The sequence below is a fragment of the Mytilus trossulus genome, chromosome 2 (genome assembly GCF_036588685.1).
Source record: "Mytilus trossulus isolate FHL-02 chromosome 2, PNRI_Mtr1.1.1.hap1, whole genome shotgun sequence".
In the NCBI taxonomy this organism is placed as follows: Eukaryota; Metazoa; Mollusca; class Bivalvia; order Mytilida; family Mytilidae; genus Mytilus; species Mytilus trossulus.
The window spans coordinates 81,541,520-81,554,938 of NC_086374.1; the positions used below are offsets into that span (position 1 = coordinate 81,541,520).

Here is a 13,419-nt window from a genome sequence, read left to right on the forward strand (position 1 = left end):
GATAGGCATGCTTTGGTTCGAGTATTAGTTGTGGGATCCCTAAGTGTATCAAATTCGTATCCGCAAATACCATAAGCACTTTTCTGTAAAAAAAAGTCTGTACCACGTAAGGAATATGGCAGTTGTTTTTCAATTGTTCCATTGAAACTGTAAGAATGTATGAACTGGTCCTCATTGATTTGCTTTAGAATTCAGATACTTTGTTATCTTTTATTAGTAAAGTGAATATCTAGTACATGCTAGTCCTTGAACGTTCTTAATCCTATCATATAGCATGATAAATATGTATCTGCTCAATGTGCATGCATGTAGCTTCAGATTTCTCTTTATAATGTGCCATTATACTATAATTCAGCTTTTCTCGACTTAAATTTCCACACATATCGGAATTTAAGATACACGATCTGTTATATGAATGACAAAGACTTAGCTAGATAAAGATCAGTCCATGTTTGTCACTAATTATAAGGACTCGGAGAAGAGCAAACAAGATGACACAACCGTACCGAAGTCATTGGTTAGAATAGGGGGAAAAAACAGAAATAATTACATTAGATGTATGTTTCATTATAATACATTATTCTGACTGGCTACACTGCAATCTCTCGTTATTCCTTAATCAACTTTATTACACATTAAAGTTTTGTCATTCATGATGACACGAGGTCCCAAAATAGAGTACACAGGTGAATTAATTGAAAGCTTGATAAAATCATGTTTTCATTATCCTAGCTAAAAAATATAATTATAAGTATTGAATGCTTCTTTTGTGTAACTTCATAGGGTTGTTAAAGCGTTGAACGTGCGCAATTTATTTACAATGAAACGCTTCCTTACTTTATACAAGTGTACTTCGGTCAACGCCTTTACACCCAAATAAAGTTACAAAAAGAAGCATTCAGTTCTTAAATAAACGCGAAGACAAAATAGATGGTGATTTATGTGTTGAAGAGTCCGTGCTTAGAAGGGAGAAACCTTAAAAAAAATCTGATTAAAAAACAAAATAGGAGTTGTACAAGAGCATTATATGGCGCGGAATCTATGCTTTGGTAAATGGAAACCTTCAAATAATTCTGATCTAGATCAAAAGAGGAGGTGTACATTCAAACTCATAAGTATAATATAAACTAATAACGCCATTCCTAAAGAAGAGACAAAACGAACAGACAAACAATAGTACACAATACTACAACCAAGAAAACTAAAGACTGAGCAATACGAATTCAACCAGAAACTGGGGTAAGAATCAGGTGGTCCGGAAAGCTGAAAATGATGTCTCGTCTTTTCTTAAAATATGTCTTTTTTTAGTTTTTAGAAATATTTGAATTTGTGATAGTGTTCTATGAAAGAAAAGCTGGAACAGAATAATCGTGATCGGTTTTCCCACAACACGGATAATTTGTATGACAGGATAGGCATGCTTTGGTTCGAGTATTAGTTGTGGGATCCCTAAGTGTATCAAATTCGTATCCGCAAATACCATAAGCACTTTTCTGTAAAAAAAAGTCTGTACCACGTAAGGAATATGGCAGTTGTTTTTCAATTGTTCCATTGAAACTGTAAGAATGTATGAACTGGTCCTCATTGATTTGCTTTAGAATTCAGATACTTTGTTATCTTTTATTAGTAAAGTGAATATCTAGTACATGCTAGTCCTTGAACGTTCTTAATCCTATCATATAGCATGATAAATATGTATCTGCTCAATGTGCATGCATGTAGCTTCAGATTTCTCTTTATAATGTGCCATTATACTATAATTCAGCTTTTCTCGACTTAAATTTCCACACATATCGGAATTTAAGATACACGATCTGTTATATGAATGACAAAGACTTAGCTAGATAAAGATCAGTCCATGTTTGTCACTAATTATAAGGACTCGGAGAAGAGCAAACAAGATGACACAACCGTACCGAAGTCATTGGTTAGAATAGGGGGAAAAAACAGAAATAATTACATTAGATGTATGTTTCATTATAATACATTATTCTGACTGGCTACACTGCAATCTCTCGTTATTCCTTAATCAACTTTATTACACATTAAAGTTTTGTCATTCATGATGACACGAGGTCCCAAAATAGAGTACACAGGTGAATTAATTGAAAGCTTGATAAAATCATGTTTTCATTATCCTAGCTAAAAAATATAATTTTAAGTATTGAATGCTTCTTTTGTGTAACTTCATAGGGTTGTTAAAGCGTTGAACGTGCGCAATTTATTTACAATGAAACGCTTCCTTACTTTATACAAGTGTACTTCGGTCAACGCCTTTACACCCAAATAAAGTTACAAAAAGAAGCATTCAGTTCTTAAATAAACGCGAAGACAAAATAGATGGTGATTTATGTGTTGAAGAGTCCGTGCGTAGAAGGGAGAAACCTTAAAATAATTCTGATTAAAAAACAAAATAGGAGTTGTACAAGAGCATTATATGGCGCGGAATCCATGCTTTGGTAAATGGAAACCTTCAAATAATTCTGATCTAGATCAAAAGAGGAGGTGTACATTCGAACTCATCAGTATAATATAAACTAATAACGCCATTCCTAAAGAAGAGACAAAACGAACAGACAAACAATAGTACACAATACTACAACCAAGAAAACTAAAGACTGAGCAATACGAATTCAACCAGAAACTGGGGTAAGAATCAGGTGGTCCGGAAAGCTGAAAATGATGTCTCGTCTTTTCTTAAAATATGTCTTTTTTTAGTTTTTAGAAATATTTGAATTTGTGATAGTGTTCTATGAAAGAAAAGCTGGAACAGAATAATCGTCATCGGTTTTCCCACAACACGGATAATTTGTATGACAGGATAGGCATGCTTTGGTTCGAGTATTAGTTGTGGGATCCCTAAGTGTATCAAATTCGTATCCGCAAATACCATAAGCACGTTTCTGTAAAAAAAAGTCTGTACCACGTAAGGAATATGGCAGTTGTTTTTCAATTGTTCCATTGAAGCTGTAAGAATTTATGAACTGTTCCTCATTGATTTGCTTTAGAATTCAGATATTTTGTTATCTTTTATTAGTAAAGTGAATATCTAGTACATGCTAGTCCTTGAACGTTCTTAACCCTATCATATAGTATGATAAATATGTATTTGCTCAATGTGCATGCATGTAGCTTCAGATTTCTCTTTATAATGTGCCATTATACTATAATTCAGCTATTCTCGACTTAAATTTCCACACATATGGTCCGAGACCACCATTGTCGTCCCTTGATTTTCGTTGTTCACAAATATAGTCCCTAGTGTTGACAGTGGGTTACTTGCCATTAATTTTTATACCCCTTCCAAATTTATTTCTCCATGTTCACTGCCTCAAATTGCAAGAAGGGGGATGAAATTACACTGTAAAAAAATTTGGGTCCAGAATTTTAAAGGAAAGTAGTGATTTGGTCCAGCTGAAAAAGGTTGAAAATGAGCACTTCGGAAGCTGTAAAAAGATTTCAAGACGCCCTAAACATAAAATTGTCCATATTTTGAGTTAGAGACGATGAAGTTTTCTATAAATTTGATATAATTTGTCCCAAAAGTAGTACAACACACTGTAAAAGTTTCTTTGAGAAAGCGCAGGTGGGATTTTTTTTATTTTCATTTATGTTCTAAAAGAAATGCACTACGAATTAATTGTGTTCTCGGACCTAAGAGGTGAAATCTGTAAATATAGAATTTGTACTCTGGCAACTTCCCTAAATGATTTGATGGTGTCAACTTGTCAAATAGCATAAAACTAAAGGATTTGAACTTTTATTTTATAGAATTTCTGCAAAAATGACCAATTTTGGCATTTTATGGTCCAAAATAGGCATTTTATAACTTTTTCAATATTGATGCATAAATGGCATCCTGACTTTCTATCTGACAGGTTTTTATGGGTCAATATTTGTGTTTCTATGCTTTTACCTGCTTCTTTTACTTATTTATGAACTCTGAATCTACAGAAAAGAAGTTTATCTCAGATAAAATGTGCAAAATGTGTTGTATAAATGACCCTTGTCTAACGCCTTGTTTGGATGAAGGCAATAGTGGGGAGCTTGGTATATAAAATTTGATGTCCATATTACAGACCTCACTAAATTTGTATCAAATGCACTTTACAATGTCTATTGTACCTGTTCCATTTCACATAATAAATTTCTTTTCTTCTGTAGGATAGCAAGTGGTTTAAATATAAGCCTGTTGAGAATAATTTGCATGCAAGTTTTTCCCTAAAAAGGCAAAAATCTTTGTTTCAGCCCATACTGCTTGTAAGAAAAGTTAATTGCAAGAGTCTTTTTGTGCTCAGATTTGTTGTATCATGTCACATTAGTATAGAAATGATAAAAAAGACACACATTTTTTATTTCTTATAGCCTCAATATGCATTTTTTAATGTAAATATGTAGCACAGCCTTAATTGACCCTAAATTTTTTCCAGTCTTACTTGGCCTAAGACCCTTTTAAACTAATATGATATGTTATTTGTAACTTTTCTTTCCATTTAAAGTACTTTAAATACATATGTAAGGATTATTTATAACTAAAAAGCTTCACAAATTAAAAATTGCTGGAAAATATTACATCTTCATGTAAGGCTCCCCTTCATTGAAAAACCTGAATTTTTAGGCACAGGCTCATATAAATTTGACTTTTGAATAATTATGCCAAGTCTGATAAATCAAATGAGTACTCTATTGCTTTTAGTACATGATAAGTTATATGTTAAGGCATTTAAAAAGTATTTTTTTGCAATATTTTAATTTTTAAAGCCCCAAATGTTGATAGTTGAAATTTTTCAATTTTAACGTCAAAATTGTACATGCAAAGATGAGTATAGAACTTAACTTAATGTCTATAATGTACATCCTATTGTCATGAAACTTTGTAAGCAGTGTTATAATACATTAAGCTTTGTTCATACCAAGTTTTTTTAAGATTTGTCAACTCTTTCTACCCTATTAGGTCCGAGACCACCATTGTCGTCCCTTGATTTTCGTTGTTCACAAATATAGTCCCTAGTGTTGACAGTGGGTTACTTGCCATTAATTTTTATACCCCTTCCAAATTTATTTCTCCATGTTCACTGCCTCAAATTGCAAGAAGGGGGATGAAATTACACTGTAAAAAAATTTGGGTCCAGAATTTTAAAGGAAAGTAGTGATTTGGTCCAGCTGAAAAAGGTTGAAAATGAGCACTTCGGAAGCTGTAAAAAGATTTCAAGACGCCCTAAACATAAAATTGTCCATATTTTGAGTTAGAGACGATGAAGTTTTCTATAAATTTGATATAATTTGTCCCAAAAGTAGTACAACACACTGTAAAAGTTTCTTTGAGAAAGCGCAGGTGGGATTTTTTTTATTTTCATTTATGTTCTAAAAGAAATGCACTACGAATTAATTGTGTTCTCGGACCATATCGGAATTTAAGATACACGATCTGTTATATGAATGACAAAGACTTAGCTAGATAAAGATCAGTCCATGTATGTCACTAATTATAAGGACTGGGAGAAGAGCAAACAAGATGATACAACAGTACCGAAGTCATTGGTTAGGATAGGGGAAAACCCGAAATATTATCATTAGATGTATGTTTCATTATAATACGTTATTCAGATTGGCTACACTGCAATCTCTCGTTATTCCTTAATCAACTTCATTACACATAAAAATGTTGTCATTCATAATGACACGAGGTCAAACGCGAAGACAAAATAGATGGTGATTTATTTGTTGAAGAGTCCGTGCGTAGATAAAGAGATACCCTGAAATAATTCTGATTAAAAAACAAGACAGGAGTTGTACAATAGCATAATATGGCGTGGAATCCATGCTTTGGTAAATGGAAACCCCAAATTAATTCTGATCTAGATCAAAAGAGGAGGTGTACATTCAAACTCAAAAGTATAATATAAAGTAACAACGCCATTGCTAAAGAAGAAACAAAACGAACAGACCAACAATAGTACACAATACAACAACCAAGAAAACTAAAGACTGAGCAATACGAACCCAAACAGAAACTGGGGTAAGAATCAGGTGATCTGGAAAGCTGAAAACGATGTCTCGTATTTTCATAAAAATTGTTTTTTAGTTTTTAGAAATATTTGAATCTGTAAAATTGTTCCGTGAAAGAAAAACCGGAACAGAATAATCGTCACCTGTTTTCCCACAACACGGATAATTTGTATGACAGTACATAGATATAGGAAGATGTGGTGTGAGTGCCAATGGGACAACTCTCCATCCAAATAACAATTTAAAAGTACATGCATGCTTTGGTTCTAGTATGAGTTATGGGATCCCGAAGTGTATCCGCAAATACCATAAGCACTTTTCTGTGAAAAATGTCTGTACCACGTAAGGAATATGGCAGTTGTTTTTTAATTATTCCGTTGATTGATAGCGTTTGAAACTGTTTATGAACTGTTCCTCGTTGATTTGCTTTAGAATTCAGATATTTTGTTATCTTTCATTAGTAAAGTGAATGCCCAGTACATGCTAGTCCTTGAACGTTCTTAATCTTATCATATAGCATGATAAATATTTATCTGCTAAATGTGCATGCATTTAGCTTCAGATTTCTCTTTATAAATTTGCCATATTACTATAATTCAGCTTTTCTCGACATAAATTTCCACACATATCGGAATTTAAGATACACGATCTGTTATATGAATGACAAAGACTTAGCCAGAAAAAAATCAGTGCATGTATGTCACTAATTATAAGGACTGAGAGAAGAGCAAACAAGATGATACAACCGTACCGAAGTCATTGGTTAGGATAGGGGAAAACCCGAAATATTAACATTAGATGTATGTTTCATTATAATACGTTATTCAGATTGGCTACACTGCAATCCTGGTTATTCCTTAATCAACTTCATTACACATTAAAAGTTTGCCATTCATGATGACACGAGCTCCCTAAAAAGAGTGCACAGGTGAATTAATTAAAAGCTTGATAAAAATCATGTTTTCATTATCCTAGCTAAAAATATAATTATAAGTATTGAATGCTTCTTTTTGTAACTTCATAGGTTTGTAAAAGCGTTGACCGTGCAATCATTTTTAGAATGAAGCGCTTCCTTACTTCATACAAAATGTACTACGGTCAACGCCTTTCCACCCAAATAAAGTTACAAAAAGAAGCATTCAATTCTTAGATAAACGCGATGACAAAATAGATGGTGATTTATTTGTTGAAGAGTCCGTGCGTAGATAAAGAGAAACCCTAAAATAATTCTGATTAAAAAACGAAAATAGGAGTTGTACAATAGCATTATATGGTGACAAATCCGTGCTTTGTAAATTATGAAAAAAAAATTAGTATAATATGGGTATGATTGAGATATAAAATATATACCTTTAAATAAAGAAATTGAAAAGTTCGTTCTTTTATGAGGGGGAATCCCTAACAGATTTGGACGAAAAACTATTAGTAAATAGGAATGAAATATACTCAAATTCTTTTCGATGAATGAGAGATGGAAAAGGAATCATGTGTGTAGGATTTTGTAAGAGTGTCAAATGGTTCATGATCATTCGCGGATATAGAAAGTCAGACAGAAGGGCGAACAAGCGGACACTCGAAATTCACTATACTGCATGCTTTCGAAATCAGGGATATTAATACTCTTAGATGAGAGTCCTGGACGTTTCCTATTCTGATACTACTAGTATATTGAGATACAAACAATTTCTGCTCTACTCAATGATCATGCTATTAGTTTCAAATTTCTATCTGTATAGTGCCGATAATGATAATACTAAAAATAAGCTATTTCTAATTCTTAGATTAAATCTTCACACATTACGATCGAATTTGATATACAAGATCCGTTTTGTGAAATGAAAAGCCTAGAAAAGATAAGTGCACATTCGTACGTCTACATGCACTGCGAACAAAACATTGACAAATAAGATACCCTGTCGTTGCAAAGAACATGCACTGGAAAGGGAAAACCTAAAACAGTTCGGATAACAAATGTTTTGGTTGGGTGTGTTACGTGTTTTTTTTTTTATTTATTTCATTTGTGTTGCGTTTTTAATACTGTTGTCTAAATGTTGTTCTTTTGTTTGTGTTTTCTTTTCGTTTGGTGCTAGTGTTATCTGTCTCAATTTCTCATCGACATATGTGTTGTCTGCTCTATGGTCGGGTTGTTGTCTCTTTGACACATTCCCCATTTCCATTCTCAATTTTGTTTGTTTCCTCTGATTTTTTTTTCAAAAATTGGTTTCTCTGCATTTTATATATCTACTGCTTTCAACTTTTATTATTTATCATCGGGATACATTATGGAGCTGATGTATCTTTATTTTTAACATTTTTACCAATATGTCTGTTTGTTTTGTTCACACATCGTAGTCAATTTGATGGAATTGTGTAAGTGTGAGTTTAAGCTAGCTATAAAACCATGTTAAATTTATCATGTTCTACTTAAGAAAACGTTTCTACATAGTAAAGAAGATGACAGTTGTTATCCTTTCGTCTGATGTGGATGAGCTTGGTTGACTTTCCGTTTTTAAATTGGTCCACGGAATTCAGAATTTTTGTGATTCTTATACTGATACTAGTAGTACTTAATGTATTTGTCATAGATAAATAACACACTTACAGGACAATATTCATCAGTATAATTGGTATGATTTCGAATAGTGAAATCAGATATTTAGAAAATAATGAATTTATGATTGGGCAATAGGAAACACTTAAAATCACGGTATGACAAACAACATCATGGACAAATGGCAGAAAAACAAAAGTTCACTCAACAATCTACGTCTCGATCATTAGATAATGAGTAACACGAATCCTACTGACAACTTGGGCTGATCTCCACCATTGACACCAGTCACAATTAGATAATGAGTAACACGAATCCTACCGAGAACTAGGGCTGATCTTCACCAGTGACACCAGTCACAACTAGATAATGAGTAACACCAATCCAAACGATAACTTGAGCTGATCTCCACCATTGACACCAGTCACAATTAGATAATGAGTAACACGAATCCTATCGATAACTTGGGCTGATCTCCACCATTGACACCAGTCACAATAAGATAATGAGTAACACGAATCCTACCGATAACTTGGGCTGCTCTCCACCAGTGACACCAGTCACAATTAGATAATGAGTAACACGAATCCTACCGAGAACTAGGGCTGATCTTCACCAGTGACACCAGTCACAACTAGATAATGAGTAACACCAATCCAAACGATAACTTGAGCTGATCTCCACCATTGACACCAGTCACAATTAGATAATGAGTAACACGAATCCTATCGATAACTTGGGCTGATCTCCACCATTGACACCAGTCACAATAAGATAATGAGTAACACGAATCCTACCGATAACTTGGGCTGCTCTCCACCAGTGACACCAGTCACAATTAGATAATGAGTAACACGAATCCTACCGAGAACTAGGGATGATCTTAAACAGTGACACCAGTCACAACTAGATAATGAGTAATACGAATCCTACCGATAACTTGGGCTGATCTCCACCAGTGACACCAGTCACAATTAGATAATGAGTAACACGAATCCTACCGATAACTTGGGCTGATTTATAATAGTGACACCAGTCACAATTAGATAATGAGTAACACGATTCCTTCCGATAACTTGGGCTGATCTTCACCAGTGACACCAATCACAATTAGATAATGAGTAACACGAATCCTACCGAGAACTAGGGATGATCTTCACCAGTGACACCAGTCACAATTAGATAATGAGTAACACGAATCCTACCGATAACTTGGGCTGATCTCCACCAGGGACAACAGTCACAATTAGATAATGAGTAACACGAATCCTACCGATAACTTGGGCTGATCTCCATCAGTGACACCAGTCACAATTAGATAATGAGTAATACGAATCCTACAGATAACTTGGGCTGATCTCTACTAGTGACACCAGTCACATTACTTACTTTCAAATTATCTGAAAACACGACATTAAATAACATAACTTTGCAATAGGTCATACTGATATCATATTGAGTGGAGAACAAGACTTCCACTTAAGTATGACGTACCAGTGACACCAGTCACGTTACTAACTTTCAAATTATCTTGAAACACGACATTAGATAACATATCATTACAATAGGTCATAATGATGTCATAGTGAGAGGAGACTTCCAATTAAGTATGACACACCTGTTGGATAAGTCTCTGTTTACCAATACATGGAGCACCGGATATCTGTACAATACGGTTTTTTCTTTTCCTGAAGCATGTCTTTATTTCCTCGCGTTCCCGGAATCTTCCAATAAAAGGTATTCTTCCATCATCCTCACTGCCAGGTTCGCCAATGTCATCCGTTATAAACATGTCACTAATTCATGAATGATCTGTAAACAAATTGCTTTTAAAGTATTGCATGTATATTTTTCATCAAAAATACTATTTTAGAGTTTCATTTTTTTTCATTGAAATTAACTTCTGGTTAATAGTAGGCATGTACATCGACGGGGTCAAATAGTTATCAAAGGTACCAGGATTATAATTTAGTACGCCAGACGCGCGTTTCGTCTACATAAGACTCATCAGTGACGCTCAAATCAAAAATATTTATAAACCCAAACAAGTACAAAGTTGAAGAGCATTGAGGATCCAAAATTCCAAAAAGTTGTGCCAAATACGGCTAAGGTAATCTATGCCTGGGATAAGAAAATCCGTAGTTTTTCAAAAAGTTCAAAGTTTTGTATACAGTAAATTTATAAAAATGACCACATTATTGATATTCATGTCAACACCGAAGTGTTGCAAAATTGAAAAAACGAACATGATTCTTACAGTTTATTATAATTTTAATGATATATTATTTAACAATAAATCATAAAGCATATTAACTTACCTACGTTATTCACACCACGCTTCACACCTACATGAGTAAAATGAGTACATATAGGTCTGACAACACCGTTCTGAGACACAAAGGACATGTCCTATATTTGAATCTGCAAGAAAAACATGAGTCAATTTACAGTGGAACCATAAGTCTTAAATAATATGAAATAAATGAAATAAAAAAATACGAAACTGTTTTTTAAGTTCATAAGAAGGATAGTTATTGACGCCGAATAGAAAAGTAGACAATTATACATTCATACGAGTCAATCAAAATAACCAGGTATCTGATAATCAGCGAGAGAACTAATGCCGAATATGATTTTTTACACGAGATTGGATCAGATCGCAATGAATTTATGTATCCTTGCTTATCTTCCATTCCCATTAGTCCCATAGTAAATTGCTAGTTAAAAATGAATAACCAAAATAAATATAGAATGATTATTTGTTGACATAACAGTTCATTTTGAGATACTCTTCGAGGTCTGTCCTTCAACTATGTCAATTTCTTTGAAAAGTAAGAGACAATGGTTTTGGACTTAAACTAGACAATATATATTGACTATATATAATACTAGTAGTCCCAGATTTTAACAAATGTAGCTTCACGTGCCGGTTGTAAACTTCATAATAAAAACAATGTGTGTACATTTCATGTGTTGTTGGTCAAAACTGGATCAAAGGGAAAATGTACGCTTTTCTCGACAATTATTGTTCAAAAGAATATCACTCCAGAACAGTAGTCTGCTTGGAACTGACCGTCGCAACGTGTATTCAGTAATGATGATGATCCCTTTAATGTCTAATTTTGATTAGCAATACCATATCCTTTGTACATTAATTGATTAATTGTCTGTAGTAAACTTTGCCTGGACATAATAATGAGGTAAAAAAAGGAAAGTGAGAGATCCAATTTCGATTTCAAAATTGGACTTCTTTTATTCTTATCAAGCACAAACATGTGCTGCAGGGAAATATTGTACAATTTATGTAAACTGAACAGACATGTTTAATTGGACCTTTTCTAAGTTTCCTTTCCCTGTCATTTATAATGTATGTATAAAGACTATATACACTGACCTAACTCTAACAATAAGGTACAAAACAATGTATCTTAATATCTCCTTCCGAATTTGTATGTTCATTTGTATATGTAACATCTCCTACTTGACGTTACACAGTCATGAACCAATGAAACTAGCTATATAGAGATCCATGTATATTCTGTCTTCTTCTATTTAGCCATAAAAAGAGAAAACGCATGTCTGGTATTAATAAGATACCGGCTTGATTCGTTAGAATTTATTTACCTGAATCAATCAATCTAAATTATTTGTATCGAATACGTCAGTTAATATGATCACATTGAAATAAATATATTTATCAATGTAGATGATAATACAGTGTGTCTATATTGACCTCTTGAACTAGTTATGTAATTTATGTTGTAAAGTTGGTTGGTGTCTAATCGACATAAACCCACATTTATCCATTCCTTCACGTTTTCATAAAGATTCCAATACCTACACATGTATATAAAGATTCCCATTCCGAATTTGAAAACCAATCAACGTACAAAAGGCTACAGTTTATAGATTGAATTATCGTAAATATGATAAATTAAATCCTTACCTGCATTGAGTTTACAAACATTAAAAACACACTTACAAAGTCACAAGAGTGTAAATTTTAACTTCCGCATTATACATTAAAACAGGTTTATTAGATTTTTAAATTTCCAATTTTAAATTATTGAACTTAAAAATAAGTTAACCCCGTTCTGGTATATGCATCCAACGAATTAACCGTTCTTTAGAAAGAAAATGCGATGCACCCTAACAGTAGTATAAGACGTACGTTTTACGAGAGTTAGCTTTTGTTAATAGAGCTTTTCAACTCTCAGCAGGCTCATAAGGGGGAGGAGATGAGGGTTACTTTATGTATATTTCGAAAAATATTACTTGTAGTTCTGTTTCGATACAACAAAAGGCTTAATCTATATATATCACTTCCCAAATGTCCATGTATTTCTTATGGAAATCAAAAGTCCTCCATTTGTCCCATTCCTTTACTCTTCCCCAAACCAATCCCATTATGTGGTGGCCGTTTTCAACACAAAAAGTGCAGGATAATCTATTGCCTTAAAACCCAATATAGACAGAAGAGATGACATGGGTGGAAATTCTCAAAATGTTAAGATCTACTTCAGTACTTTACATCTAAACTTTTAGGTGGCTCTTCTTAGGTGTATATGTTTTACCATATAAGAAAAAGAAAACAATGTAAAGAAAATATAAATAAGGAACAAAAACGTTTGGGTCAACTTTGAAAAAAACTGTTGGTATAACATTACTGGCTATTTAAAGTAATCAGAGAGAGAGATGTCAATGGTTTCAAAAAAAAACTTAAGACTTGAACGTTCATCTCAAGCGAATTGCTAAAAAAAACAGTTTAGTTTTGTCTGTCAAGACTCATTGTAAAATGGGTTAATGTTTTTCAAATGGCTCTCTGAATTACAAAGGTATAACTTGGTAGATCCAGTTAT

The 13,419-nt window shown here is 33.4% G+C and overlaps 1 protein-coding gene across 1 annotated transcript in view; it reads right to left on the reverse strand.

Annotated features, from left to right (window-relative positions):
* The window catches only part of LOC134708115 (uncharacterized), a 35,006-nt gene extending 22,426 nt beyond the window's left edge, over positions 1-12,580 (reverse strand). The window contains exons 1-3 of the mRNA XM_063568418.1: positions 12,507-12,580; positions 10,879-10,981; positions 10,179-10,372 (exon numbers count right to left, since the gene is read on the reverse strand). Of these exons, the coding sequence (XP_063424488.1) occupies positions 10,179-10,352 (174 nt within the window). The 5' untranslated portion in view covers positions 10,353-10,372; positions 10,879-10,981; positions 12,507-12,580. The remainder of the gene's footprint in view (positions 1-10,178; positions 10,373-10,878; positions 10,982-12,506) is intronic.
* Positions 12,581-13,419: the final 839 nt, after the last annotated feature.